The sequence below is a fragment of the Enhydra lutris genome, unplaced genomic scaffold (genome assembly GCF_002288905.1).
Source record: "Enhydra lutris kenyoni isolate GAN:26980312 unplaced genomic scaffold, ASM228890v2 scaffoldscaffold25, whole genome shotgun sequence".
In the NCBI taxonomy this organism is placed as follows: domain Eukaryota; kingdom Metazoa; phylum Chordata; class Mammalia; order Carnivora; family Mustelidae; genus Enhydra; species Enhydra lutris.
The window spans coordinates 20,247,320-20,272,419 of record NW_019154109.1 but is presented as its reverse complement, the minus strand read 5'-3'; the positions used below and the strand labels follow the sequence as shown (position 1 = coordinate 20,272,419).

General features: G+C 46.3%; 1 protein-coding gene across 2 annotated transcripts in view; it reads right to left on the bottom strand.

Moving 5' to 3' along the window:
• LOC111151068 (transforming growth factor beta 2) overlaps positions 1–25,100 on the bottom strand; it is a 77,366-nt gene that overhangs the window by 16,169 nt on the left and 36,097 nt on the right. For both annotated transcript variants that reach the window (XM_022508808.1, XM_022508807.1), the window contains one exon: positions 11,902–12,065. In XM_022508808.1, coding sequence (XP_022364516.1) covers positions 11,902–12,065 — 164 coding nt within the window. The remainder of the gene's footprint in view (positions 1–11,901; positions 12,066–25,100) is intronic.

Below are 25,100 nucleotides of genomic sequence, written 5' to 3'. Positions count from 1 at the left end.
ATGTCACCTTCCTTTCTCTGCAGGGCTCCTTCACCCATCCTAAGCACCGGAAGCTTGAACTCAGGGAGAATTTGCCCCGGAAGTACATTAATGTACTTGGTACATTAGCTCTTGGAACAGAGCACTACAAACTGGGTGGTTTAAAAGAGCAGAAATGACCTCTCTCGTGGTCCTGGGGGTCAGAAGTCAGAAATCAAGGTGTTGGCTGGGCCATGTCTCCTGGGACACCTCCAGAAGGGGATCCTTTCTTACCTCTCTCAGTACCTGGTGTTTCGTTGGCAATCTTTGGCATTTGTTGGTTTGAAGCTACCTAACTTCGATCTCTGCCTTTGTCTTCACATGGCATTGTCTCTGTGTGTCTCTGTCTTTACATGGTCATCTTCTTATAAGAACACTGATCATACAGAATGAGGGGTCTACCCCCTACCACAGTAGGACCTCATTTTGACCTAACCGATTATATCTATAATGACTCTATTTCCAAGAAAGGTCACCTTCTGAGGTCCCAGGGATTAGGACTTCAACATGTCTTTTTTTGAGGGAACACAATTAAACTATCACAGTAAGTGTTCATATGTTACACTGGGCTGAGTACGTTCCAAATGCTCTGACCATGAAGTCCTTCAAAACAAAGGACGTTCTGGCTCTTTCTTATTCTTCCACAAAGTATGCCACTGAATTTGCACAGTCCATTCTTGGCAAATGCTTGTTGACTAGCAGACTTCATTAGAAAGACACACACAATCAAGTGATAAATAAGCCCTTGAACAATCCATCTTTTATGCTATAAATTTGGAATTTTATGCACACACATCACAGAGATTAAGTGTATGTGTATCTATATACCATATTTATGTATATGACAAGGAGGACAGAAAGAATTATCAGTGTAAGCAACTTTATACTATCTTTTCCTTTTCTATTTAATATATTTCACTGTGGAATGAAAATAAAGGAGAAAAAGCAAGAAAGGGAATTTTCAAGTAATAGAAAGTAGGGCTTTTTCGGAAGTAGGGAAATGGCTTCTTTTCTTCCCCTGAGGCATAAATGTAGCTCTCTGTTCCTGCTCGCCTGCAGGCTTCTTGAACAACGCTGGGTCACTTTGGGGTGCTTAATACACAGACAGACCACCTGATGATCCTTCAGAAGTGGCTTAACGGACCCAATACTTATCTTGCTTCTCCCATCACCCTGTCTTGTAATTGCCCTGGCTCCTTTGAAATTGCATCCCTCTAAGAGGAGGTGGTAATGTATACCTCACAAGAGCTTCGAGAGGGCCTGGAGAGTAGACTCCCATGGAGTACAGATCAGCTTCAAAAGAAAGACACACATAAAATACAGTGTCTCTGGGTCTTGGATATCTACATTATTGTGTCACTATAGTAAGTCTTTTTCTGTAAGGCACAGAGTTCCTGTATTATACATATCCGTGTGCAATTAGGATAAAGAAGGGCATATATAGATCTCTAATGACCTTTATGGAAATGTCGCCAGAGAGGTCTTCAAGCTACACATACACACACAAACACATATACACGCGCACACATACACGCGCACACACACAGGAAAGCCTTGCCTCTGTGATGAACACACCTTATTAATTCTCTATTGTTTCCTTCCATTTTTTTTTCATTCTCTACAGATGGGCCTTTGTGCTGACTGCCTGTATGCATAAACAAGTAAATTCATTTCCACAGGTCTGAGGGATGAAGGAGTCCTTTGTGTGAACACAAAGTCTCTCAGATGTCACAGCTCAATAGCATTCAGAAGACCATCACCTACGAATCACACAGCAGAGGAAAAAAAAGATTCAGCTGGGCAAAAGTCACATCGGTGCAGGCTAGAAAGAGATATGTGCAGGCCAACAGTTAGCGACAGCATCTGAAGGGAAACTAGGTCAAGACCTCAAGTCACGTCTATCCTTGAGGCTGGACCACACAGCCTAGGACTGCGGATTTTGATAATTCCAGTTGTTTCCTGCTGTGGGACGGAGTCTCCCCAACAAGACTGCAAGCTCTCTGGGGCCATATCTTCTGATTTTTTTTTGATTGATCTCCCTTTCCAAGTCCACTCTGACTTGACACCAACACACACATACTTGAAAACCATACTTCTAACACCCTTTCCTACTTCCTGGCTCCCAACAACACATATGGCCTACATTACAATTTAAGTCCCTTCTTACATTCAGTTGAGAACTTTAATTTAGGGGGTGAGATTATAAAGCAATGAGTCGAAAAATAAAATAATGACTCCGGTTTTTCTGCAGACATAGAGTTTATGGGTTACCTAAGAATATCAGTTTCACGAATCTCTTATGTAATATATTTTTTTACCTACATCATTATTATCCACTTAACCAGCACTAGCTCTGAATAAATAACAAAAAAATGGGTAGATATATGTTTCTTTCTTGATAGTTAGACAGGTATCTTTAAAACAAATGTAGCAGAATTTCCAAATCCAAATAAAGGAAAAATATTTCTCAGAAGAGTCCCCTCATGATATTACACACTTATTTCACAACATTTCCTTGCACTTGAATCTCATTTTGAAATACATCTTCAATTCCTTGGAAAACATTTGTTGTTTTATTATACCGCATACCACGTACCGTTCCGGGAATCTGTCCCCAGGGGTAAAGGTAAAGCAGATAGAGGAAGGGCAGAAGATCAAGTACAGACAAATGATGAAGGGCCTGGAGGGGAAGAATGCAGTGGAGAGTGGGGGTAGGAAATGTTGGGAAGAGGGCCCTGAGATGTTAGGGTGGCCACGAAGGCCTCTGTAAGCCGGTGACATCTGAGGAAGCACCAGAGGGAAGGAAGAGAGGCAGGAAGGACCATGTGGGAGGAGGGCACAGTGGCCAGAGTTTAGGAGGGAGTAAAGGCAGGTGTCTGAGGTGTAGCCAGGAGGAGGAGGTGCAGGGGGAGGGGACTGAGTGAGAGCAGAAAGCCGGGGGGCAGGGGGGGAGGGCTGGAGGCCTAGTGAGAAACAGGCCCAGGCACAGTAAGGGCTTTGGCTCCTTGGTGAAGTGAGGTGAGAAGCCATCACAGGGCTTTCTACAGATGATTGAGATCTGACCCACATCTCAGTGGAAATCACTCTTAACTACACACACACACACACTCTAAGGAGGTCAGGGGGCAAGAGCCAGGCCGGGGGACACACTTGGACCGGCCAGGACCGTACTGCAAAGGCGAGAGGCAAAAACCCCTTGGATGAGAGTATCAGCCGCAGAGAGGAGAAGGGGCTGGATTTCAGATCTGTCTTTGAAAACCAGCTATCACGTAGGAAAATTAATTACTTTTCAATTTCCTTGTCACCAGAACTTTGGCAGTTTCCAAAAATTAACACCACCTTTCAGAGGTTCGGATCTGTTTCCATTGAAGGAATTTCCAATTATGTATTTGTAGGCTCTGAATCCAGTTCTAGAGGAGAGGTTTAAAAAAAAAAAAAAAAGAAAAAGAAAAAAATCCCGAGCATTGTGAATATCAAGAAATAAACATACATCCTCCCTCGGAACCATCTTTTGCCCTAGCGAAGGTTGTCCAACAGTCGGCAGACACTAAGAAGATTTTTTAAAACAGAACCTTATGAAGCAAACAAGGAGCTGCTCCCCACGAGCCCGCCCTGCCCCCCTGATAACAGGAAGTCGGTCTGATGAGCCCTCATCCGACCAGACATGAGTGACAAAATCACACGGGGGTGTCATGATCGCAAGCCATGTCTAGGGGAAATATAAACCATGTTCTGGATGATAAGCAAACCCTGATAATAATGCACTCTCCGTGCGTCCAACGTGCCAGACCCTTCACGTGCATCTCCTCCCCGTGACTCATCAGAACTGCGATCTCCATCTTATGGTGAAAAACTGAGGCTCGGAGACATGAGTGGTTTGTAAGACCAAAACGCTAATAAACAAGAAGAGGCAGAAGATGAACCCAACCCCCTCACCCCGACCCCAAAACCCCTCCACAAAGATTCTCTTCTTTCCTGCCTAGAGCTGCTCATCAGCGACTGAGTGAGACTGCCAGGAGTGGAACTGAGTTGAAAATAGTATTTCAGGAGGCTCTGAAGCGAACTCCCGGGGCAGCCACCAAGCGCCTGACCCTGCAGTAGTGGAGACCGGAGGGAGTTTTCATTTTTACGAGACTGTGAGCAGATCAAAAATTGAAGAGGCTGTTTCATACAAAAGTTCAGACTCGATGCTTTGGCAACTATAGTAATAACATGAGAGTGACCATTGAGTCGAAGTACATCGTGCTAGGAGTTTCCATGCATTCCGTGTTCGCTTTACGAAGTCCTGGCCAAGGAGGTGTTTTTACTCACATTTTACTGATGTGGAAATTGGCTCAGTGATGTGACTTCCTCAGACTCTCCGGAGGGGCGAAACCACACCTTGATCTCCCACTGGCCCCAACCCAGAGCCTGCGTTCTTCCTGCAAGTGTGGGCAAGTGGTCCAGAGCCTGGCCTGTGGGGCCAGACTGCCCGGGTTCAAATTCTACCTCTGCAAGGGCCTGGGCAAGTTACTCGACTTCTCTGTGCCTCAGTTTCCTCTTTTGTAAAATGAGGATAAGAACCCACCTCAGAGGCTTATAAAAGGATTGAATGACTCCATCTATATAAAACACTTAAATCGTGCCTAGCATACAGTGCGCCTGTGTGTTGGTGATAATTATCAATATCATTACACAATCATGTTCCACAAAAGGACCATGGAATTATTAGTAACTATTGCATGACTATCCATGTTTCTTTCAATACAGTGGGGAGGACTACTATTCGCACAACTTTTGGGGTCCCGTCTGCTCTCAAGGTTAACATTGAGTAACGTCGTGACTTAACCCGAATGATAACAATCCGATTTCCTCATGAGGCAAGCCTGTCATTCGATCAGTTTGAAAAAACCAAAGATATTAATAGCCTTGTGCAAACAAAGTGTTTATTATATATACCTCATGGCTTTTTTTTTTAAGCGGGTTACTCTACTGTGTGTCTCCAATGTGGCACCAGAGTCAGGATCAGCATTAAGGGGATTGTATGCTGTAAAATTCTGTACAACAGAAGCACAGTATAACTTTTTTTTCAGTAGCACTTTTTGCAAGTCTAACTTAACAGACAGTCGGTTTTTTTGGCTGACCTCTTTTTATTTTACACACCCTTAGGCAATATGAGAAATGAAAACTGATCTGTGTGTGTGTGTGTGTGTGTCCATAGGAACACGTGCATGTGCATGTGGTTGGGGTTCGGAAAAGGGGGCAATTCTTATTAACCCCATCAGTGCCATGCTCCCCACAGTGATGGAACCTCACCCTTTGTTTTGCCACCTTAGAGTCCCTTCAAAAGCAGGCTCAAGCCATTAACCTTGCATTTTCACTGTAAAGCCTCAGGATGTGCATAGTTTAAAATATTTTGCAGAGATTATATATGCATATATAAAATTATATACACACACACATATCTATATTTAAAACATATATATGTATTCTATATATTACATATATAAGATTCAGAATTCCTCTGAAATCCACTTGAGTTTATTTCGTGTCTGCACACGAAATATCTAATCACACGAATTATCTTCTACCAACCAACAGGCACCCATCAGCAGACTGTACTCTCCCAAGTTATCTGCCGCCAACACTAATGGTCTCATACCAGCGCCATGCAAGAAGATGACCTTTTTCTCCCAATGTTTTATGATGTATGAGCTCATGACATCACCTTGTCTCCCAAGGAGTGATTTTGCATGATTTTATTAGTGGCCTGAAGCTAACAAATTAATCTTAAAAATAATCTGGCAACTGACTTGGGCGGGTAATTCTGTTAGGGCTCTTCCTCTTCAAGGAATCAAAGGTTTTGAAGCCAAAATCGAAGAGATGACATGGAAGGAATTGAACCAGGACATGTTGAGTGCCCACTCTCCATCTGGGAGCTAGAGACATTGTTTAACTCACCCTTCCAATAAACACCAAGCTAATCAGGAATTGTTAAGGAAACTGAGGTCACAATACTCTTGCCATTGAACCCGCCACCATGTTGCCTCGTAAAGGGTGAAAAGAGAGCATAGATGGAGCCATCGAATCCCAGGGTATTAGTGCACGCACTGAAACGCAGTCAAAGGAGTCCCAACATGATTAAAGAAATCGTTGTGCATATTAATTAACCAAATCTGCTCTGATCTCAGTCTGATTTATTCAGATATCCCTGCTGTAAATATTGCTGGGCTCAAGGGAATCTCTTGATTCAGACAGATGGCTTCCCCCAAGGAGTCCAACCTAGATGCCAGGCTGCCCCCCACCCCAAACTGTCACAACTCCCCCTCTGGGGGGAAAAAAATGAATTCTGAGGCATTTCTCTGGATCCTCCCAGCTTTTGCTTGAAGAGTAGTTTGGGAATATCTCTATTAGTGGAAAGTGTGTACTTCTGAGACACAGTGTCAGATAACGGATTGTTATTTGAGGCCATGAAATTTTGGGGTAGCTTGTTATTCAGTGACTAGATTGTCAAAACAGTCACGAAAGTACAAGTCTTACTATCCTAGAGGTGGTAAAGTTTGAAATGAGCAGTTAGTTTGGAAAGGGTGTGAGTTAGTGAGGGGAAGCTAGAAATATCTGAAAGCTACAAGGTCCTTTGAGGTCAGTATAGCTAACGTTAAGTATTGGTTGGTGGTCTCATGGGGCCATGAAGTCATGACTGCCCTTAAATAAGTTATTAATTTCTTGGGGCCTCATTTCTTCACTTGTAAAATTGGGAATTTTCCCCAGTCCAAGATGGCAGGTGCCTTTGTTCAAGTTGGTGATATTCATTTTGAAGAATGTTTCTCTTCCCTATCTATTCTCTCTCTTACAACTCTGGGCATGATTTTAATCGTAAATGTAGGAGCAGGTTAATCAGAGAAAGATGTGTTCAAATTTCCAAATGAGCTGAGAACTATTTTCAAGATTGTAGGTTTGAAGGCATTCCCAGATCACTGGAGCTTTATCTGATCATATTCCAATTAAGGCTGCCTTTGGCATAAAGCTTTAAAAACATGGTAAGGGTCATTCCCATTTGGAAAAGGTTCAGTTTGTGTCTTTTTTCCCCTCTTCTTTTTCTTCATCTATCAAAGTGCTTTATCCCCCTCATATTCCCTCCAGCATTGGTGTAGACTTGAAGTCATTGCACGATCCCACCAGTATATGCTATTTACAGTCTGTCGACATCACCAAAGTCAGAGCAGGAGGACAGTAAGGCTTTATTTTACCACCATTCATCAAAGTTCTGACAGACTATTCTGTAGAGAGAGAAGAGCCGTGAGAACTCCGAGTCCCCTCACCAAGCTAAATGTGACTTCCACGGAAGCTCGGGTGTCCTAAAGCTCCCAGGCGAGGAGAATCGACACACGCACAGCCCCGGACAAGACAAACTGTGAACTCACTCACAGAAAAGCTATCTTATCCAGCCTGGTATTCTGACTCTAGAAGGATACCTGTATAGAACCTATGGGACAGAACGACCCCCAAACCCTGCCTGAAATCTGGGATTCCCAATGGAGAATGAAGAATGTGCATATCCAAAGATCTGAGAGCCTTTGCAAACCACACCTGTCCAGACACAGGTTTTTAATTTTTTTTTCCCTCTAGGGAGAATTGGAATCTAGAGAAAGGGACTGTGGGCGGCCTTATAAAAGCTCCCACAGGACTTTCATACTCCGGGGAGCACCAGCACCTACCCATGAACTTGTGCGCATACTTAGACACACACATTCGCCCCCTGCTTAAAACAAATGCCCTGAGGAATTCTAATAAATTATCCATTCAACCCTCTGAACAACCTGAGAACCTATTCATAGTCCTCCTACCCTTCTTTTTCTAGGGACTAGAATGCCAGTTGCATGTCAAGTATACAGTAATCAAAGGGCATCTGGAAACTTCAGAGGCTTTGTCCTTCTGAATAGTGGAGCTCTCCAAATACCAAAAGATCTCCTCATGTAAGCACCAAGCCTTGCCCCCACCCCCACAAGGTAACATGTCAGCAGTTTTAAACATGAAACTCTGAAATTTTATTACATGTATTCAGTTTCCTGAATATCATCTAACCTCACCTTCTAATTCAAGGCTCTTATCATAAGCACCAATTTCCGTACCGGGGCTAGAAGAGGGGAAAAAAATAAATAAACTCCCTCTAGAAGAGGGAGTTTATTCCTGAAGGCTGCAGAGACAGCCACATGGCTGCTGAAGGCAAGTGGAAAGTCAGAGAACAAGCCAAAAATGGGACTCCAAATAAAGACACCACAGCAGACGTCAGGAGCCAGGTGGGATGCCATAGCTGTCAGGGCTGGGTTAGCTATAAACAGGGTAAGAAATGGAAAAAGTGCCCGCAGCAAGCACCATGTTCATTCAATGATCTGATTTTCGGGGCCAGTATCATCGAGGTATGTGGGCAAAATTCCAAGTCTGAAGGATCATCTGCTTCTGCCAAAGCATCCACCCCCAGCCCTCCCCTTCTAATTCAGCCCTTCTGATTTCTTGTGGTCCTAGAGACGACACCCCTGGTCACAAGTGAATAAAGGGCCAAAGGCTGCCTTTCCACAAACTCAGCTGTGTGTGTGCTTTGTGTCTTCTGTGACAGTGGTCAGGGGTCTCTGACTTACTTCCTAGCCGTGTTTCAGGAGGTGAGACTGATGCCTCGTTGAGCTCTCCATAGATGAGGAATTGTTTCCTTCCTTCCTTGCCCTCTAAAAGCACCTCCTTCCAGTTCCTGTGTTCAGGGACAGTGAACAAGCCCATGCTCACCCTCTTCACACAACATGCTTCCATCTTGCGCTGTTCCTCTTCCAACTAGGGACTCTGATCTGTGCAGATCTTACTGCTCCAGTGATGGGAAAGCCCGTGTGGCAGTAACCTCCCAGAAGGTACACAGCCACTAAGAAGTCACTGAGGAAGAATTTACTAAAGGTCCTCTAAATGACCAGCCTCGAGGGACACATCCCTTCCTGGCGATGAGATGGTCTCTGAGAGTAAGGCAAGTGCTCAAGTTAATTCTGCCCTTACCAGAGGCCGCCCCTTGGAGCATAGGGTCAGGGGCCTAAGAGTAACAGTGACTTGGCAGCTTAGCTTAGAGGCAACAAGATGTAAGAGATCCTGCCTTCAACTGATTGAAGTCAGACTACTGAAATGGAGCCAGGGAGGATAATCCATGATGCTATCCTCCATACACAAGACATGTAAAGGCAATTTTTTTTAAAGATTTTATTCATTAATTTGACAGAGAGAGAGAGAGATCACAAGTAGGCAGAGCAGCAGGCAGAAAGAGAAGGGGAAGCAGGCTCCCTGCTGAGCAGAAAGCCCCCTGCAGGGCTCGATCCCAGGATCCTGAGATCATGACCTGAGAGAGGCTTAACCTACTGAGCCACCCGGGCGCCCCATATAAAGGCAATTTAATTGAGAAAGAAGGAAAGAGAGAACAAGGAATCATGTTTTTGTTTTTATTATTTTTTTAATTACCTTGAATTATCTATCTGGCTACCTTTGCCCTAGCTTCTTTTTCAGAGAACCCAGTCTTTGTTTTCCCTCCAGATACCAATCCACTCTCTGGCTGGTGTGGTTTCTCTTGTTTTCCTTCTCTTCTGGCTGATACCGAGGCAAAGAGGAAGGGAATGCACAAGGTGTAGTGAGAAGCGGGCACCTGGGAGTCACAGCTGAACTGGGGTGGCCACCCTGCCCCTTCCTAGCTGTGTTGATCCTGGCCAAGGGACTTACTTTCTCTTTGACTCAGCATCTTCCTCTGTGAAAAGGAGGAAGAACACAGTAGTCAAAAGAATACCTTCAATGGGCGAATGTGATCAAAAATGTCGAAACTTCCAGTAATAAGATAGATAAGTCCTGGGGGTACAAGGTACAGCATGGGGACTGTAGCCAACCACGCTGTAGCATGTATTGGAAAGTTGCTCAGAGAGTACATCTTGAAAGTCCTCACCACAGGGGGGAAAAATTGTGTAACTATGGGAAGTGATCGATGTAAACTGAACTTACTGTGGTAGACATTTTGCAATACAGACATACGTCAAATCACTACATTGTACCCCTTAAACTAGTATCATGTTATACTGCTATTATATTTCAGTCATTTCTATAAAAGAAAAGAATACCTCATCATGCCAGCCTCGCAGTAGAGCTGGGAGTATTAATGGAGACAGTACTTATAACACGCCTAACAGAGTCTCTGGTACTCAGGAAGCCCATGCTGACGCTATCCTAGGTGACTGGAAGGAATGGCTCCTCACGGTGCTTTCAGAACATGCACCAAGATTTGAGGTCCTCCAAGAAGAGGTCCTTGGGGATTCATTTTAATAAGTAAGAATTAGCTTTCATGAACACACATGTCAACTAGTACTTGAAGACTCTTTTTAGAACTTTTAAAACCTACTCTCTGCAATCTCATACACAACATTTATTAGTGTGGTAATTCCTCATTCTCATAACAAACACAAAGAAAATTCTCATCCAAAGTATCGACGTTTCCAAGTGTTTAGAATCCAGAACAACTAGAAGTTTCTGCTTACAGATGTCAATATCTTTCTTTTCCCCGTTTTTAGTCGTACAGTCACCCATGTCTCCTCCTTAGCATCATGGTTCTCTGGTGTGTTCTTGACCCTTAGTTTCCCTCCAAATACTCTCTCTGGAGGACAAGCTTCTCCCAGTCTCCTCTCACCTCCAGTCTCTCCCAAGCACAATCTACATGGTGCCCTCGACAGGTCCCTTCAAGGCTGTGTTTTTGAATGGGTTGCTCCTCTGTCAAGAATGATCGTCCCTCATCCTGTTTTAACCGATGCTTCTCAAGGCCCTGGTCAGACGTCAACTCCCTGGTGAAATCTCTTCAACTCTGCCCTCTACACACACCGTTCCTATCACCCTACGACACACGGAAGTCACTCGTGCACAGGTCTGCCTCCCTCCTCAGACTCAGGGCTTTTTGAGCAGTGTTTCCAAGTGCATTCGAATCACCCAAAGGTCTTGTGGAAACAGTAGATTCTGCTCTACGTTGTGTGCGTTCTAACTCAGTGAGTCTGGGATGGCACAGGATGTTCTGCATCTCCCTCAGCTTCTAGAAAATGCAATCTACTGCTCTGTAATCCACTTGAGAAGCTTTTAAGAGCCTTTCAGAAATGTCAGTGACTTGGCATTTCTTCTTCATCCTCCTCCTCATCATCATCTTTTTTTTAAAAGATTTTATTTATTTATTTGACAGACAGAGATCACAAGTAGGCGGAGAGGCAGGCAGAGAGAGAGGAAGAGAAGCAGACTCCCTGCCGAGCAGAGAGCCTGATGCAGGCCTTGATCCCAGGACCCTGAGATCATGACCTGAGCTGCAGGCAGAGGCTTTAACCCACTGAGCCACCCAGGTGCCCCGTCATCATCATCTTTTAACACAGGTGCCCAGCACCTGTACTTAGAGAGATGAAAGTGATGTCAGGGCTGCCTGAAATAATGCAGGGCAGAGGCAGACAGGAAATGGAGGTGGGGGGAGCTGGACAGAGAAGGAGGTTAGCGAAGGGGCAGGAGATAGGAAAGGGGACAAAAGAGGGAAAATTATAGGAAGAGAGAGGACAATAGAAAGGCCAACACTGTCTGACTTTCCAGGTTGTGGAGGTGGACTTCTGGGCGCCATCCCTCCCAGGGCGGGTGCCCCAGCCATTTATGCCACCGGAGAAGTGTGCTCAGACCGTCACCACTTCCTTCTAAAGGTTCTTCCTTCCCGACCGATTGAGGAATGAGGTACCGAGAGCAAAGGTATAACAAATGACAGTCTCCCTCATGATTGTGAGTGTCCAGAATGGTTTCTGTCACAACAGCAGAAAGGATTTTACCCTAAGACTTCAAACTAACTGTTCACCAAACAACGTACACGAAAGTTACCTGGTAGAGTTCGATCCGTTGTTCAGGCACTCTGGCTTTCGGGTTCTGTAAACGAAAGACTCTGAACTCGGCTTTCACCAAGTTGGATGCATTCTTCTCCATCGCCGAGACGTCAAAGCGGACGATTCTGAAGTAGGGTCTGTAGAAAGTGGGCGGGATGGCATCTGTAAAAAGGGCAATCATTGAAAATGATAAAATCCATTATTCTCTCAAAAAGGACCCTGCGCACGAGATCGTCTCAAGAAAACATACGGGAAATATCTACAGAAGGATTTCGTTTCCAAGGGCCAATTTAATACCATTAACAATTTAACCAGAGGGGGAAAAACTAAATAAACATGTGCATTTGGTTACCGGAGTCGCAGATTAATAGAGATTAACAAACCACTTCCAACTCCGTTCGAGGGCATGCTGTTAACCCCATCCTTTGAAAGTTGACAGAGCCGTGGAAAATCCTACATGGTTGTGAACTGGAGCAAGCTTGTGACAGTTGATGCCTGGAGAGAGCTGTCGGGCTTACATACACTTTAATCAGATGTGCCAAGAAAATAGCTCCTAATGGCAAGCAGTCTGCCCATGGATTTTTTTTCCTTGAAGTTTTGGCATCCGAATCCTCTGCTCTATCCAGGTTCGTGCATTGCATCTTTTTGGCTTCAATAGTTTGTTTTTTTCACACACATATGACCAAATATACCCTCTAGTTAAGTTAGGGTGAGAAAATTTGAATTAAAAAAAATAATAATAACATCCAAATACGGGTTATCTGGTCTAATGAGGAGAAAGAGAGGAAGAGTCAGCCCCAACGCCTTCAGTTCTAAGCTGAAACACACAGAGGCGGATAGTACACAACAATTTCAAGTTCACGGGATGCTAGAGGTTTGCTGTTATTTTACAGTCATTTGCCACTGCCTTTGAACAAGCACCTGAGCTTCTCCAACAAAACCCAAGCGGGTCCCCATCCCGGACACGCAGTTCAGACACGGCCTCTGTTTATTATGGAGCCTGTACACTGCGCAGGCCACTTGTTCCAGATTTTTCTACAATTCTCCTCCCAGATCTTCTGCAAACTTTCCTTTATTATTCCAGAATGTTCCATCCAAATTGGGTAGCTCCAGTCCTTCCTACCCTCTTCTCAAATGTGTAGCTTCGTTACAACATAATCATTCACAGTTGTTTATGGCTTTTTACAAGTGTTTTTATTACTTCTGCATTATGTTTGTTTATTTTGTTTTCCCCCGTGGAAATTTTAAGAATCTTGAGGGCAGAGACCAGATTTGCCAGGTCTTCCTCCCTACCCCTGCAAAACCCACAACCCTAGGACAGGGCCCCCTGCACACTTGGAATTCACCAACCATCCCCTGTTGGCACAGTTGGTCATCAGTAGGAGTCTTGAAAGACTCAGCCATCTGGCTGTTGGCAAGACTAACTTCTTATTAAATAAACGAGCCATCTTGCCGATCTTAAAATAGAAATAAATACCTTTCATGATTTCTTGGGAAACCCGTGCCCTGACAATGAGACTGGGGAAAAAAAAAAAAAAAGCGAGAACACGCGACCATTTGCTGATCGTAAGAGCTCGGCACTCTTTTCCCTCAAGGGGGCTTACCCCATCCCTCTCCCCGCGTCCTGGGACCCCCAGAAAGCCACTTTTGGGGAAGGGGTGAATTCCCAGCCACGCTCCGCACCATGACTGCCAAACGACCTTGTGAATGGAAGCTTTGTAGCCCGTGAGCCAGGAGTCTCCGAAACAAACAAACAAACAAAATAAAAACCCCCAAAAATCTAAAGCATCCAGGTGTCGGAGAAAAGAAAGTATTCATGCGGACACAGTGATGGTTCAGCGCGCTACAACAGTGAGGGAGTCGGGGGACGGTGTTCAGGCGGACGGACATGCCTACAAGCAACCGGGTTTTCTGGACCCCCAGCGCTGCAATTTGAAAAGGTCACCGCTGGGCTGCTGGGAAGAAATCGATCTTTCTCTCGTCTGGAACATGCCGCCCCCCTCACCCCGGCCAGGTGATTGGACCAGCTGGTCATGGCCTGACCAGCTCAGCCACAAACAGGCGGAGGCCCAGCCCAGAAGCTGGAGCCAGGCTGGAGCCAGGTTCTCCGGCTTCCTACACCCTCCAGGCTGGCCAGAACCTTCCACAGGCCTAGTGGCTGAATTCGTCTTCCCATGCCCCCCCCCACCCCGCCCCATGAGACAGCAGATGCTTCAGACACGCTCTGAAGCAGCATCCGGAGGAGCAAAGCCCATCGGCGCATTTTCCCCTCCACGTTCTGCGGAAGCCCCACAGGCCGGTTCCTCTTCCCCAAACACCCATCGTTCACACCCACCCGCCCCAATTTCATCCCTCCATCGAGTTTGTAAATAAGTGCTCTTGAGATTTATTTTTATTCTCTTTCGTGTTTATTAAACTTGGAGCAATTTTTTCCCCCCTTTCTGGTCTTCTGCCCAAGCTCACTCTCTCTTTTTATGGCTGCTTCGGACCACGAGGTCAATTTTGTTTCTTCTTCTTCTAAGCAAATTGTCCAATGATCCTGTCCGAGGCTTTTGAGCTCTGAAGGGGCGTTTGCAAATATTTACAGGAGCAGCTTGATGGTTAAGTGCAGCTGTTCTGCTCGGCTCCCTATACACTGGCGAACGGCCCTCCGCCCCTCCGGCTCTTAGAACCCCTTCCGCTAGTTCTGTTTCAAGACCTGATAAAACAGATCTGCATGGGGGGGGGGGTCTTGCTTTAGAAGCAGAAGGAGCTCAGACACCAGGAGAGGCCCCCAGAGCAGCCCCCACGAGCAACTCTGCTTTGGTCTCTAACCACAGCGAAGGGACCAGGCCAGGAGGAAGCCGCAGCCTCCCCCACACCCCTGCTCCTGGACACGAGGCCAGGAGATCCCTCGATAAAGACTGTTGACCAGAAAAAACTGACGACTGCTTCCAAGGGCCGGTTGCAGCTGTCCCCTGCTGTCATCTGCTATGGGTCACCAGCCCCCTGCCTGGCGGAGGAACTTGAGTGACTTGGCAAATGTTTCTGCATTGGAGGGCGGGGGAGAAAGAGTCACAGCAAATTTCTCTGGCCTGGGCTGTGACCCTCCCCTTGCCTCATAAAAGCTTCTACAGGCACAGTGTGGGCAGGGCCGACAGCGGGCCATCGACACCCAGCCGGGGGATGGGGCCGGCTCACTCCCCGGGTTCGGGGCGCCAAAGCAGCCGGGTGGGGATGTAATGGCTTATGCAGCCCTAATCCACCCACTTCGCCTTGGAGGGATGGAGCTTTTTCCTCTACCTTCTCCAAGAACTCATTTCCCCCGTTGGAATGGGAGTTCTCCCCGAAGTCCTCTGTAATTCCAATCCCAGCTCCTACTCCCGGGCCAGGTGGTCAGGTACTTGGGCTTGACCTCTTCCAGCTTACCCACACTCACATCCTGGTTGGCTCCTGCCTCTCCATTTCTGACCCACTTTTTTTTTTTTTTTTTGGTTCAATCAAATTGATTTTCCTGCAACCCTTTGGATCAGACCACCAGGCTGATTCTCTGCCTCCTCCCGTGCTCTCTCCCGCGGGCCTGCTTCTCAGGGAAAATCTTGCACATGGGAGATTCCAGAATGACATCAAGTGAGTGGTGTTTCCCTCGTCTCAACACTGGCCATATCTCCCTGCTGAATCAAATTTGGGGGAATGGACAAGAGGGGGGGAAATGAGGAAATCTAACTAGTTATCACTTTACAAAGTAACAGTGAACAGGAAGACTAATTATGCATTTAATCACAAGCTGCTTATATAAGCAACGTATACTGACTTGTTATCTGTTCCAATGATTTAATAATAGCTTATTATGTATTATCTTCTCCTGAAGTAAACGCCTCCAGTCCAGGAATCTTTACATACAGTTCTTTGATTCATCACAGCCCAGGGCCCGTGGCATGGACGTGTGACCAGGCAGTCACACAGAGTTCCCATGCTCAGAAAAGCGTCATACTCGAGTTTAATGCTCTACAGTTGCCATCTTGAGATCCTTAATAATTTCATCTTTGAATTGAGGCTTTAGAAGGGAAGTCTGATGGGACAAATGAGATGTGCACAGGGGGCGTAAAGGCTTGGCTCGTGAGCTATTCCATCTCTCGTTACCTGCGGGCCTTCCTAAGATCGGTCCTCAGCCCACTAGCCCTCACCCCTCTAGGGCCCCCAGCCTCCCCTAGGAGAGTCGGGGTCAGGCACACACCATTGAACCCTCTCAGGGCAGCCCAGCAGCCGTTTCCACCTGAGGCTCACAGCATTGCCATGCATTCGGAGGGTAACTCTCGCCCACTGTGACCCAGGTTACCAAGCACCCTGCAGGTTTGCAATCCTATGGGCTGGAGTGGCGGTCCGGAGAGGCCAGGCTCAACATGGCATCAGTCTGGTGGCTGGAAGCAGCAGGCGCCCAGCTGCACAGTCCCAGGGTAGAGGGCAGAGCCCTGGGGGCTACGCGTCTGCTCCTGCTCTGGGAGCGTCCCCGTACCCATGGGAGCACGACATCAAGGGGCCCATGACATCACCACAACGGGTCAAGAGAGAGGAGAGAGAAAGGGATCACGGAGCCAAGGAAGAAGCTTTGTATTTTAGAATCTTGGACAGCACATGTTCCCTGCTTTCTAAACAAGAGGCCCCACATTTTCATTTGGAAAAGCATCCACACAGTTTTAGAGCCAGCCTCACCCCGGTGAAAGCTACAGGATCTTAATGCCATGTGGGACCTTCAAGGCCATCTGAATTTTAATCCCAAATCATCCGGTGCTAGCTAATGGCAATGGGGACATTATTGGGCTTTTCGGAGCCTGCTTCTCCATCTATGCAATGATTTAAATAATTCCCTATCTGATATGCATTGAGTCATGTGATCAGGATGCATAACGAAGCAGATGGAACATTGGAGCCCTGGTCTGGCACTAATTTCCCCACAGAAACGTCCCTTCCTATCCCCCTCCTCATTCTGCAGCAAAGCTGCCACGTGCTCCTCAGGGCTTCCTTGAATACCCCGGGGGAGAGAAAACTCTCCTACTGCCTACTAAATTAGAAGCGGAGAAGAGAAGGAGCAGGAGTGGCTAAGTGGACTGGGGCAGTTTAAAACGACTCTACTCTGAGTCCCTAGGAGTCAACCTAAGTTTCCTCAGAATCCCTGCCGCCCGCCTTCAGCCTCCTGCCTCAGAAAGGGGACGAGAGACATCTTTCTTCTCACTGGACTTCTCTGGGTCAAGCTATTCCACCGCCCCCTCTGACGCTCATAGTAGGACTACTTAGTAGTAGTAGGAGGAGGAGGAGGACTACATAGTAGGACTACTTACCCAAAAAGGCAGCAAAAGACACCACCTGAGGAAAGTCTGACAGCATGACCAGTATGATGAGCTCTGACAAAGAATGTGGATGGGGGTCTGCAAGAAATACCCCGGAGAATGTGCAGGGCTCAGCCTTTAGAAAGGCAAGGAGTCACTCGACCATCTGGAGCTTACTTGCTAATACAGTTGTCTTCTTGCCCGAGGCACTCACCATTCACCTGAACCTTAAATACAAGGTAGTCTCCCTTCCTGGGGACGGGATGCGCGGGCCTTAGCAAGTAGTCCAGGCTCCTGGTGATAAGGGGAGCTGTGGGCCCTCCATAGTGGAGGTTCTCAAAGTGTGGGTGTGGGGTAGGCGTGGTCCGCATTTCGTCAAATTCCTTGGGCAACTCGTACATTCCCTAAAGCTTAACAACCACTGAAATTAAAGACAGAAGAAAAGAAATCCACCAAGAAGACAAAGGAGCACCTAAGAGAGATTTTTTTTTTTTGAAAGCACCGATCATCACATACTACTTAAATTGAAAATACTAATTATTAGTCTTCCTTTTTTGTCCATCTCCTGCTGTTAGAATATAAACTCCATGGAGAGAGCTTTGTTTTATTCAATGAAGTATCCTAAGTATCTAGGAAAGCACATAGAACATAGTAGTCATTCATTAAATAGTTTTGAATGATTTTTTTTTTAAATCAAAGGAGTATCTAAACTTTTTTTTTTTTTTTTTGTAAGAAAGAAAGTAATCTATTGGGAGCATCCAAACTTTTGATCAGGCATTACACATGAAAAAAAAAGAGTAAGACAGGGTGCCTGTGTGGTTCAGTCAGTTAAGTATCAGCCTTTGGATCAGGTCATGATCCCAGGGTCCGAGGATAGAGCCCCACGTCGGGTTCCCTGCTCAGTGGAGAGCCTGCTTCTCCCTCTGCCTACTTCTGCTCTCTCTCTGTCAAATAAATAAATAAAATCTTTTTTTAAAAGAGGAAAGAAAGAAAGAAAGAAGAGAAGAAAAAAAGAGAGGACAGAGAAAACGTGAAATGACAGCAACACAAGACTGATAATAGATAAACAGAATTCCCCCATGATTTGTACTAATTGTCTCCCTTGACTCCACATTTCAAACTAGAGAACTTTGAAAATATGAATGCCTGGGTCCCAGCCCCAGAAACTGTTTAATTAATTGGACTGAGAGTGACTTTCTTAAGCCCCTCAGCAGATTCTCAAGCAGAGACAGAACAGAGAACCCAATCCCTTAAAAAGGAATTGATAATACTTAACTTGAAGAAGGAGACAACAGAGAGACCCCAAATATTTCAGGGTCTTGCATATGGAAAGTTCTTATTTTCCAAAAGGGCCAGAGAGTCATATGGCTCAACATATAAACATTTTTATAAAAATTTAGAAGAGTTTTTAAAAATGCACTGTCTTTCAGGGTTGGGAGTGCTCACCTCACAAAGAATTCGTGTAGTTTCAAGACCAAAGATGCAATGGGGTGTCCTGAAGCTGGGGGTGGGAGGAACTAGGTAGCCACCCAGCTCAGTTGTGAGCTCATCTTTCTCATTTTGATGTTCTCCATTCATGAACCTCCAAGAAATGGTTTTCTCCCCTAAATCCCACATTAGATGATTGTCACTCACTACCTATATGGGAATTACCTGGGGGTGGGGTGGGAGAACTTCTTAATGTGCTTATCACCTGGCTCCATTCCAGACCTACAGGGAGGATTTCAGATGATTCTGTTTTACACTCAGGTCGGAGAGTGTCTGCCCTAGCCCACGGTCCAACCACAACGAAGTTGGCCAGGCTTCCCTTCCCGCTACTCGGGGTCATGAACTAGCCAGGGATGAAGAAAATATGTCCATCCACCATCCACACCCTGAAAAAGAATGGCCTGGATCACTGCAGCTCAGAATTCTACTCCATGACCACCTCCCATTTTATTCCAGCTTCTTATACGTCATTTCTGCTCAGAGGGTGTTTTTCATCCCCATTTCACAGACAAAGAAATTAAGAGCAAGGAGAGTGAACTAGCTCTTGGCTAAGGTCAAGGCAAGCCTGGCTTTTCCATCAGTTCTGGCTTTTTACTCTAATGCCTGCCTTCTGCACAAGGAAGTCCCTTGAACAAGAAGGCATGACCATCACCCCAGGCAGAAATGCTGACCCAGGCACTGGAGCACTGCCACAAAACCCAACACGGAGTAGTGGCTCATTCTCAACTAGGGATCAGCATGACCTTGCCTTAAAGCAAGAGAGTTCAACGTGAGATCAAGTATTTTCACTGATACTTCTGGAAAGAATGACCCCGATTTGGAGACCTGGGGCTTGCTCAGTGTGAATGTTTCTCCATGAGACACACTTTGCCAACATCAGCATGGTCCAGAACCCTAAGCCCCGCCCCCCGCCACGGATGTGCCTGGTGGCCGTCATCCCCGTGGCGTCCACAGGCTCCTACCCCGTGCTCCTCGAATGAACAGAGCTAACTTTTCACCTCCCGCCCCAGAAAAGACCACCCTCCCGTGCAGCTCCGCGTAACCGGCATAGACTTTTGACATCCCTAACGGGTGTCGCGGCCCCTCATTCCTGCCATCCCCAGCTCTGAGGGAAGTAATTTGGGGTTCATTAGACAGTCCCCAGAGTGCGGCAAGGCAAGCAACCCACTGAACGGCCGGAGGGCAATAAACTACCTTGTATTTGTGTGTGCAGAGACACGGCCAGCGAGAAACCAAGACAATTGTGTTTTGGGGTTTTCTGAAATTTGTCTTGGCCCACGGGCTATGGATTTTATTTCACTACCACATCCCAAACACGGCTGACATTCAAGTCACAGCAATTTAACCCAAAATGACTGAGAAATAAACAGTGCATCCGTGGTTTCTGATGTTCTCTCCGGCCGTCCCTCCTATTAAATGTAACACGGCACCCGCGCATCTGCCATTTAAGGGGGTGGGGGGCGTCTCCAAGTCGGGGACAGTGTCGAACTTGACGTGCTGTTGGCATCTGCGAGGCTAAGTGTGTCAGCATTGGCTTATGTGACTTGGCCTTCCTCTCGCTGCTATTTGAGACCATGCGTAGTGTCAGCAGGAGTGTCTGGGCCCCTTCCCGCAAAGAGCACACGCAGGAAAATAACAGTGGGGCCGGCCCCTGGCAGTCGGCCTTCTTGAACTGTGACAGACACGGGGTTTCTAGTGTCTGCTCCCAAGTTTCCATCGGGCTCGTAAAACCCCACCTACATGGAAACACGCCTTCTGGTTCAATTCCTCTAACGTGTCTCCCTCATCAGGCTCAGGGCTAGGCCGGCGATGTGTGTAGGGCGTGCTGGGTTTTAGCAGCAAAATCTGTGGCTGTGGAAAGGGGCAGGCCAAGTCCTGCTGCTAGGAGGCCAGTGGTTAACTGAGAGAGGTCACAGGCCATGAGCGCCACTGTGAGGGCCCCCGGACGGGTGTCCCATGAATGTGGTGTCTCCCTTTCCAGTGGCCTCCCCGTGGTGGGGTCTTCTCCATGTTGGAACAGGCCTTTGAAGGCACTCTGTCACTCTGTCACTCTGTCACTGTCTCATTCTTTAAAGCACATAAAGCTCCTGGCTTGGGTTTCTCTCACTCTCTCACTCTCTCTCCCATTCTTATCTTCTTTCCTTCCTTTGCTCCATTTTCTTTCTCTTCTCTTCAATTTGTGCTTTATTCTCTCTATGATACCTAATGGGGCAAAACAGTCACAATTTGGGGCCACTAATGGCATTTAAAGAGGCCAACGACCCCACGACGTAGTTACCCACACAACTACTCTAGAATTCAGCAACGGCTCCCAACAAGGTCAGTAGGAAAAAAAAAGGAAACATGCATTGACTTCGCCGACAAGTTAAACTTGGACATTTAGGATGTCATCCGTAATCTCTTAATGGACTAGAAGCACGCTTCATTTTTAATCTCTTTCTACAGACTGAGAAACTGAGGAGGAAAACCTCCCCAGGATTACACCAAACAACGGCAAAAGGCGGCTTCAAATGCACAATCTGAGACCTTCTAGCTCACCCCTGCGAAGAGAGCATTTAGATCCCCAAACTTCAATAATCCCCCTTTCCAGAAACGACCGCCTTTTCCCTGCAGCTCTAGAAGGACTGGTGTGGATTCTAGACGTGATTAATGGGCACAGTGCTCTTTACCAGGCTGTAAATCTTCCTCTACTCCTCCCGACATTAAGGCAGTGATGCACATAATGGCCACTGTGTGTCTGGTACTGTGAGCTTCTCCCTGTGTTTGCTATAAGTTTCTTGCTTGTGGTCTAACTTCTTTGTCAGGCGACTGCCTAATTACTTGGGCTGTTGCTCTGCCCTAAATCTAAGCTAATGAGCAGGGAGGCACACCCTGATAGGATTGCAAGCGATTCACCAACTTAACCAAGGGGCAGGGGCGATTATTATGCACGTATTAAACTCAAAACTTGGGAGTGAGTAAAGACAAAAAGGAAGAGATGGTCTGGATTATCCAGTTTGAGAGAAGGAAAGTGAATACAGCCCACATTCCGTCTCCCTGAAACTGTGTTGCACTTCAAGGCATTGCCTGGCACTTCCCACGTGCTCTCTCAAGGTCATTGGCATCTAATTCTTCTTACTGCAGTTTTCTCTACAACAAGAGAAGACACCATCGTCCCTCTCAGAACTCCTCACTGACAGAGAACTCAAAATTCAGGTATCCTACAATGTCTAACAGCTCAGGTGGCACAAAATCGCTTCCGTATGCTGCTCTGAGATTGGCTTTGCAGCCCTTCCCACTTGGTCTAGTTTTTGATTTACTCTACTTCTGCTTGACCCTGCTCAGAAATTTGGAAACCAGTTCTTATGTCTCCCCACCCCTATTTATTTCCTTAAGCAAACATCCTTACTTCCTTTCATTATTTTTCATGAAAGCCTTTTACTTCCATGTTATCCTCATTGTTCCAATCTTAAAATCAGACCCTCAAGTCTGAACATAATTCTCAAGGCAGAAGAGAGTAGCACTATCACCTCCCTTCCTGCGGGACTTATACTTTTATTAATGCATCCCAATGGTACGTCATTCTCACTCTTTTTTCTCACCTTTGCACTCATATTTTCTATGTCTTTTGAATGCGTAATACATTTCGAGTCTGAGGTCTTTTTCACACAGACTATTTTACAGATGCTACTATCTTAGGCCTTATACCCTGAGGCTTTTTTGGGGTGCAGATTTTACAATGATCAACCCCTGTTCAAATACCTCTACTTATTTGACCTCATTCCTCATTTCAGATATGCTGAGATGGATTTGTAATCTGATTTAGTACGCATCGGCATTCATTTGTTAAATGGCATTGCAGAGGACCAAATCTGAAAATCAGAAAGCCACTTAGCATGTATTTCCTACAATACCCTAGATCATGAACCAAGTTTCTAAATTTTGTTGCGTGAATACAGACCTGAATCCATGCTACAGCTTCTTCCTCTGAGCTGTTTCCACTCCGCCAGGCACCCCTATGTGCCAATCATCTCCGTGGGGACAGCCAAGTCCAGGGGAAGGGGCCCCTAGTTACACACAGTGCCATAGGGTTGCTGTTTGCCCAGTGGCCTTCTTTCTAAAGCAGGTCAGCAGGACAGCTATATCTTACTGCCAACCATCAAGGAAAATGGCCAACAGGACAAGGTTAAGGAAGGTTCCGGAACCCACCTCCCCCCCAGAATGCCTATCCTCTACGAATCGATACTCTGAGGGTTAGTTTCCAAACACACTTCTTTGAAAAGCTGAATGGAAGGTCTGAATGGTTCTTTGTGCTGAATGCTAGCCCTGAATCTCAAACATAAAGATGGTAGGGAGTAAGAATGGCTTGGAAGGAATTTTTAGTTAGCAGATAATCTTATTAGCATTTCAGTAGATGGTCACTCAGTACCTCAAAAAAAAAAAAAAAAAATTCCAGTTTCAGAGGATGGTGCTTTCCTGATTTCAGTAAAGGGCGTGTACTCTTCCCCCCATCCTGTTTGTACTGGCAACACGGCTATGGGCAATTAAGATACGGGGCCATACAGGAATTATAGGAATCCAGATTAACTGTGGCATGAACGTGTTCTGGAATGGAGCCTCCGGTGTTTTGCTTGTTTTAAGGAATCAGGTTCATTTGGGTGCTAAGCCAAGGTGGGGCCACCATTTGTGAGAGGAGAAAAAAACAATCTTTAAAGAAATCTTCATGGCAGAACTAGACCACAGCTGAGTCCTTTCAAGCGTTCGAGTATGGTTAGTTTTATTTAAGTATCCAAGAGCAAGGCCCGTGGCGTAGCATCAGTCTCATGAGTCGGGTGCAGAGAGGATATAAAATGTGTCAATATCACCTGCTCTTAGGGACACTGGGCTAGAAAACTGACAGGACAACAGCAGCCAGGACATCCCAAGAGTGAGTCCAACCTGTCCCCCTTACCCCTGTATCCCCGCAAAGACCGAAAGCACGGAGATTTTGAGGACAAACAGAATTCTTAAGGAAAAAAAGAGTTTCTCCTCCTGGGAAAACGTAAGCTCTGTCTTACGGCTCTCTCAAGTTTTTTCTCAGACGCCCTCAGAAGTCTTTTGGACAAGGTCAAAACTCAGGTGATTTCTGAAGCTTTGCCTTCAGACGTTCTATTTCCTCATGGCCAGTGAGCAGATGACACAGGGCAGACCCTTTTACTTAGTCCCAAGCAGCGGCTCTCCTCCACTTCCTCAAAAGCATTGCCTAAGTCCCCTATAAAGAAGAGCTCTTTGAAGAACACTAGTGCTTCTCAGATGTGTTGGGATGAAAGCAAACAGAAGTCCCAGAGAACCAGAGAGGTATCCACCCATGTACGGAAGCAGAAGAAAACATGCAGCCGGCGAAGGTAGAGAGATGGGAATTTCTACGAAGGCAGCAGAGGGCTTACGCACGCCCAGCCTAGTGGACCTTGAAGTCAGCGGAATTACTTTTGCCAGGTTACGTGACTGAGTTATGCCTTTTTGATGCCTATTTCTTGCCATTTTGTTTTGATTTCATTAGACTTTTTAAAATTGAGGTAAAATGGACATACAGTATTCTATTCATTTCAGCTGTTTCATTAGACCATTTTAAAAGGCTAGACAACAGATCTGAAAAGCATTCCTGTGTCAGAAAAGTGAGAAAACCATCACTTCTGTAATCTCATCTGAATACATTAATTTAGCTTTTGTGTATACAAATGAATGAAAGTTCACCAGTGAAGAACACACACGTTGTGCAGCAGAGAACCCACAGGATACTGGCTTGAGTTCAGTCACTGCCAGAGGAGTCTGGACAAGGGAAACTTCATAATTCTTTTCAAGGGCTCTTAAACCCCTTGAGAATTCTCTTTAGCAGGGAGGGAGCTATGTCTTTGCACCTCAGAAGCCCTAGATCAGAGATCGCTGAGAGTCAGCAAGAGGTCTGCAGACATCTGTCTCTCCAAGAAACTCACTGGTGAGTTTGCTTTTAGACCTTCCTGACCAGGATGCACACTGGACCAGCCCTGGGAGCACCAGCACTAGGAAGACAGGCACTGGGCACATTAGAACTGGGAGCACAGACACCGGGAGGACAGGCACAGGGAGGACAGGTACTGGGCACACTAGTACTGGAAGCATAGGCACTGGGAAGACAGGCACTGGGAGGACGGGCACTGGGAGCACTGGCTCTATATTGGGGGAGGGGTCTTTGTAACTTTCACGAGCACAGGGGCTAAATCCGTTGCCTTCCCACTCCTATGTTCCAGCTCCAGACCCAGGACAGGACCACCTAGCACGTCATAGGTGCTCAGTACCACAACGCAGAAGGAAGTACATTCTTTCCTCAAAAAGCTCAGTCACGTGATGACAATGAATGCTAATCACATCCACACAGGACTTGGCATTGCACAACACACTTTCACAT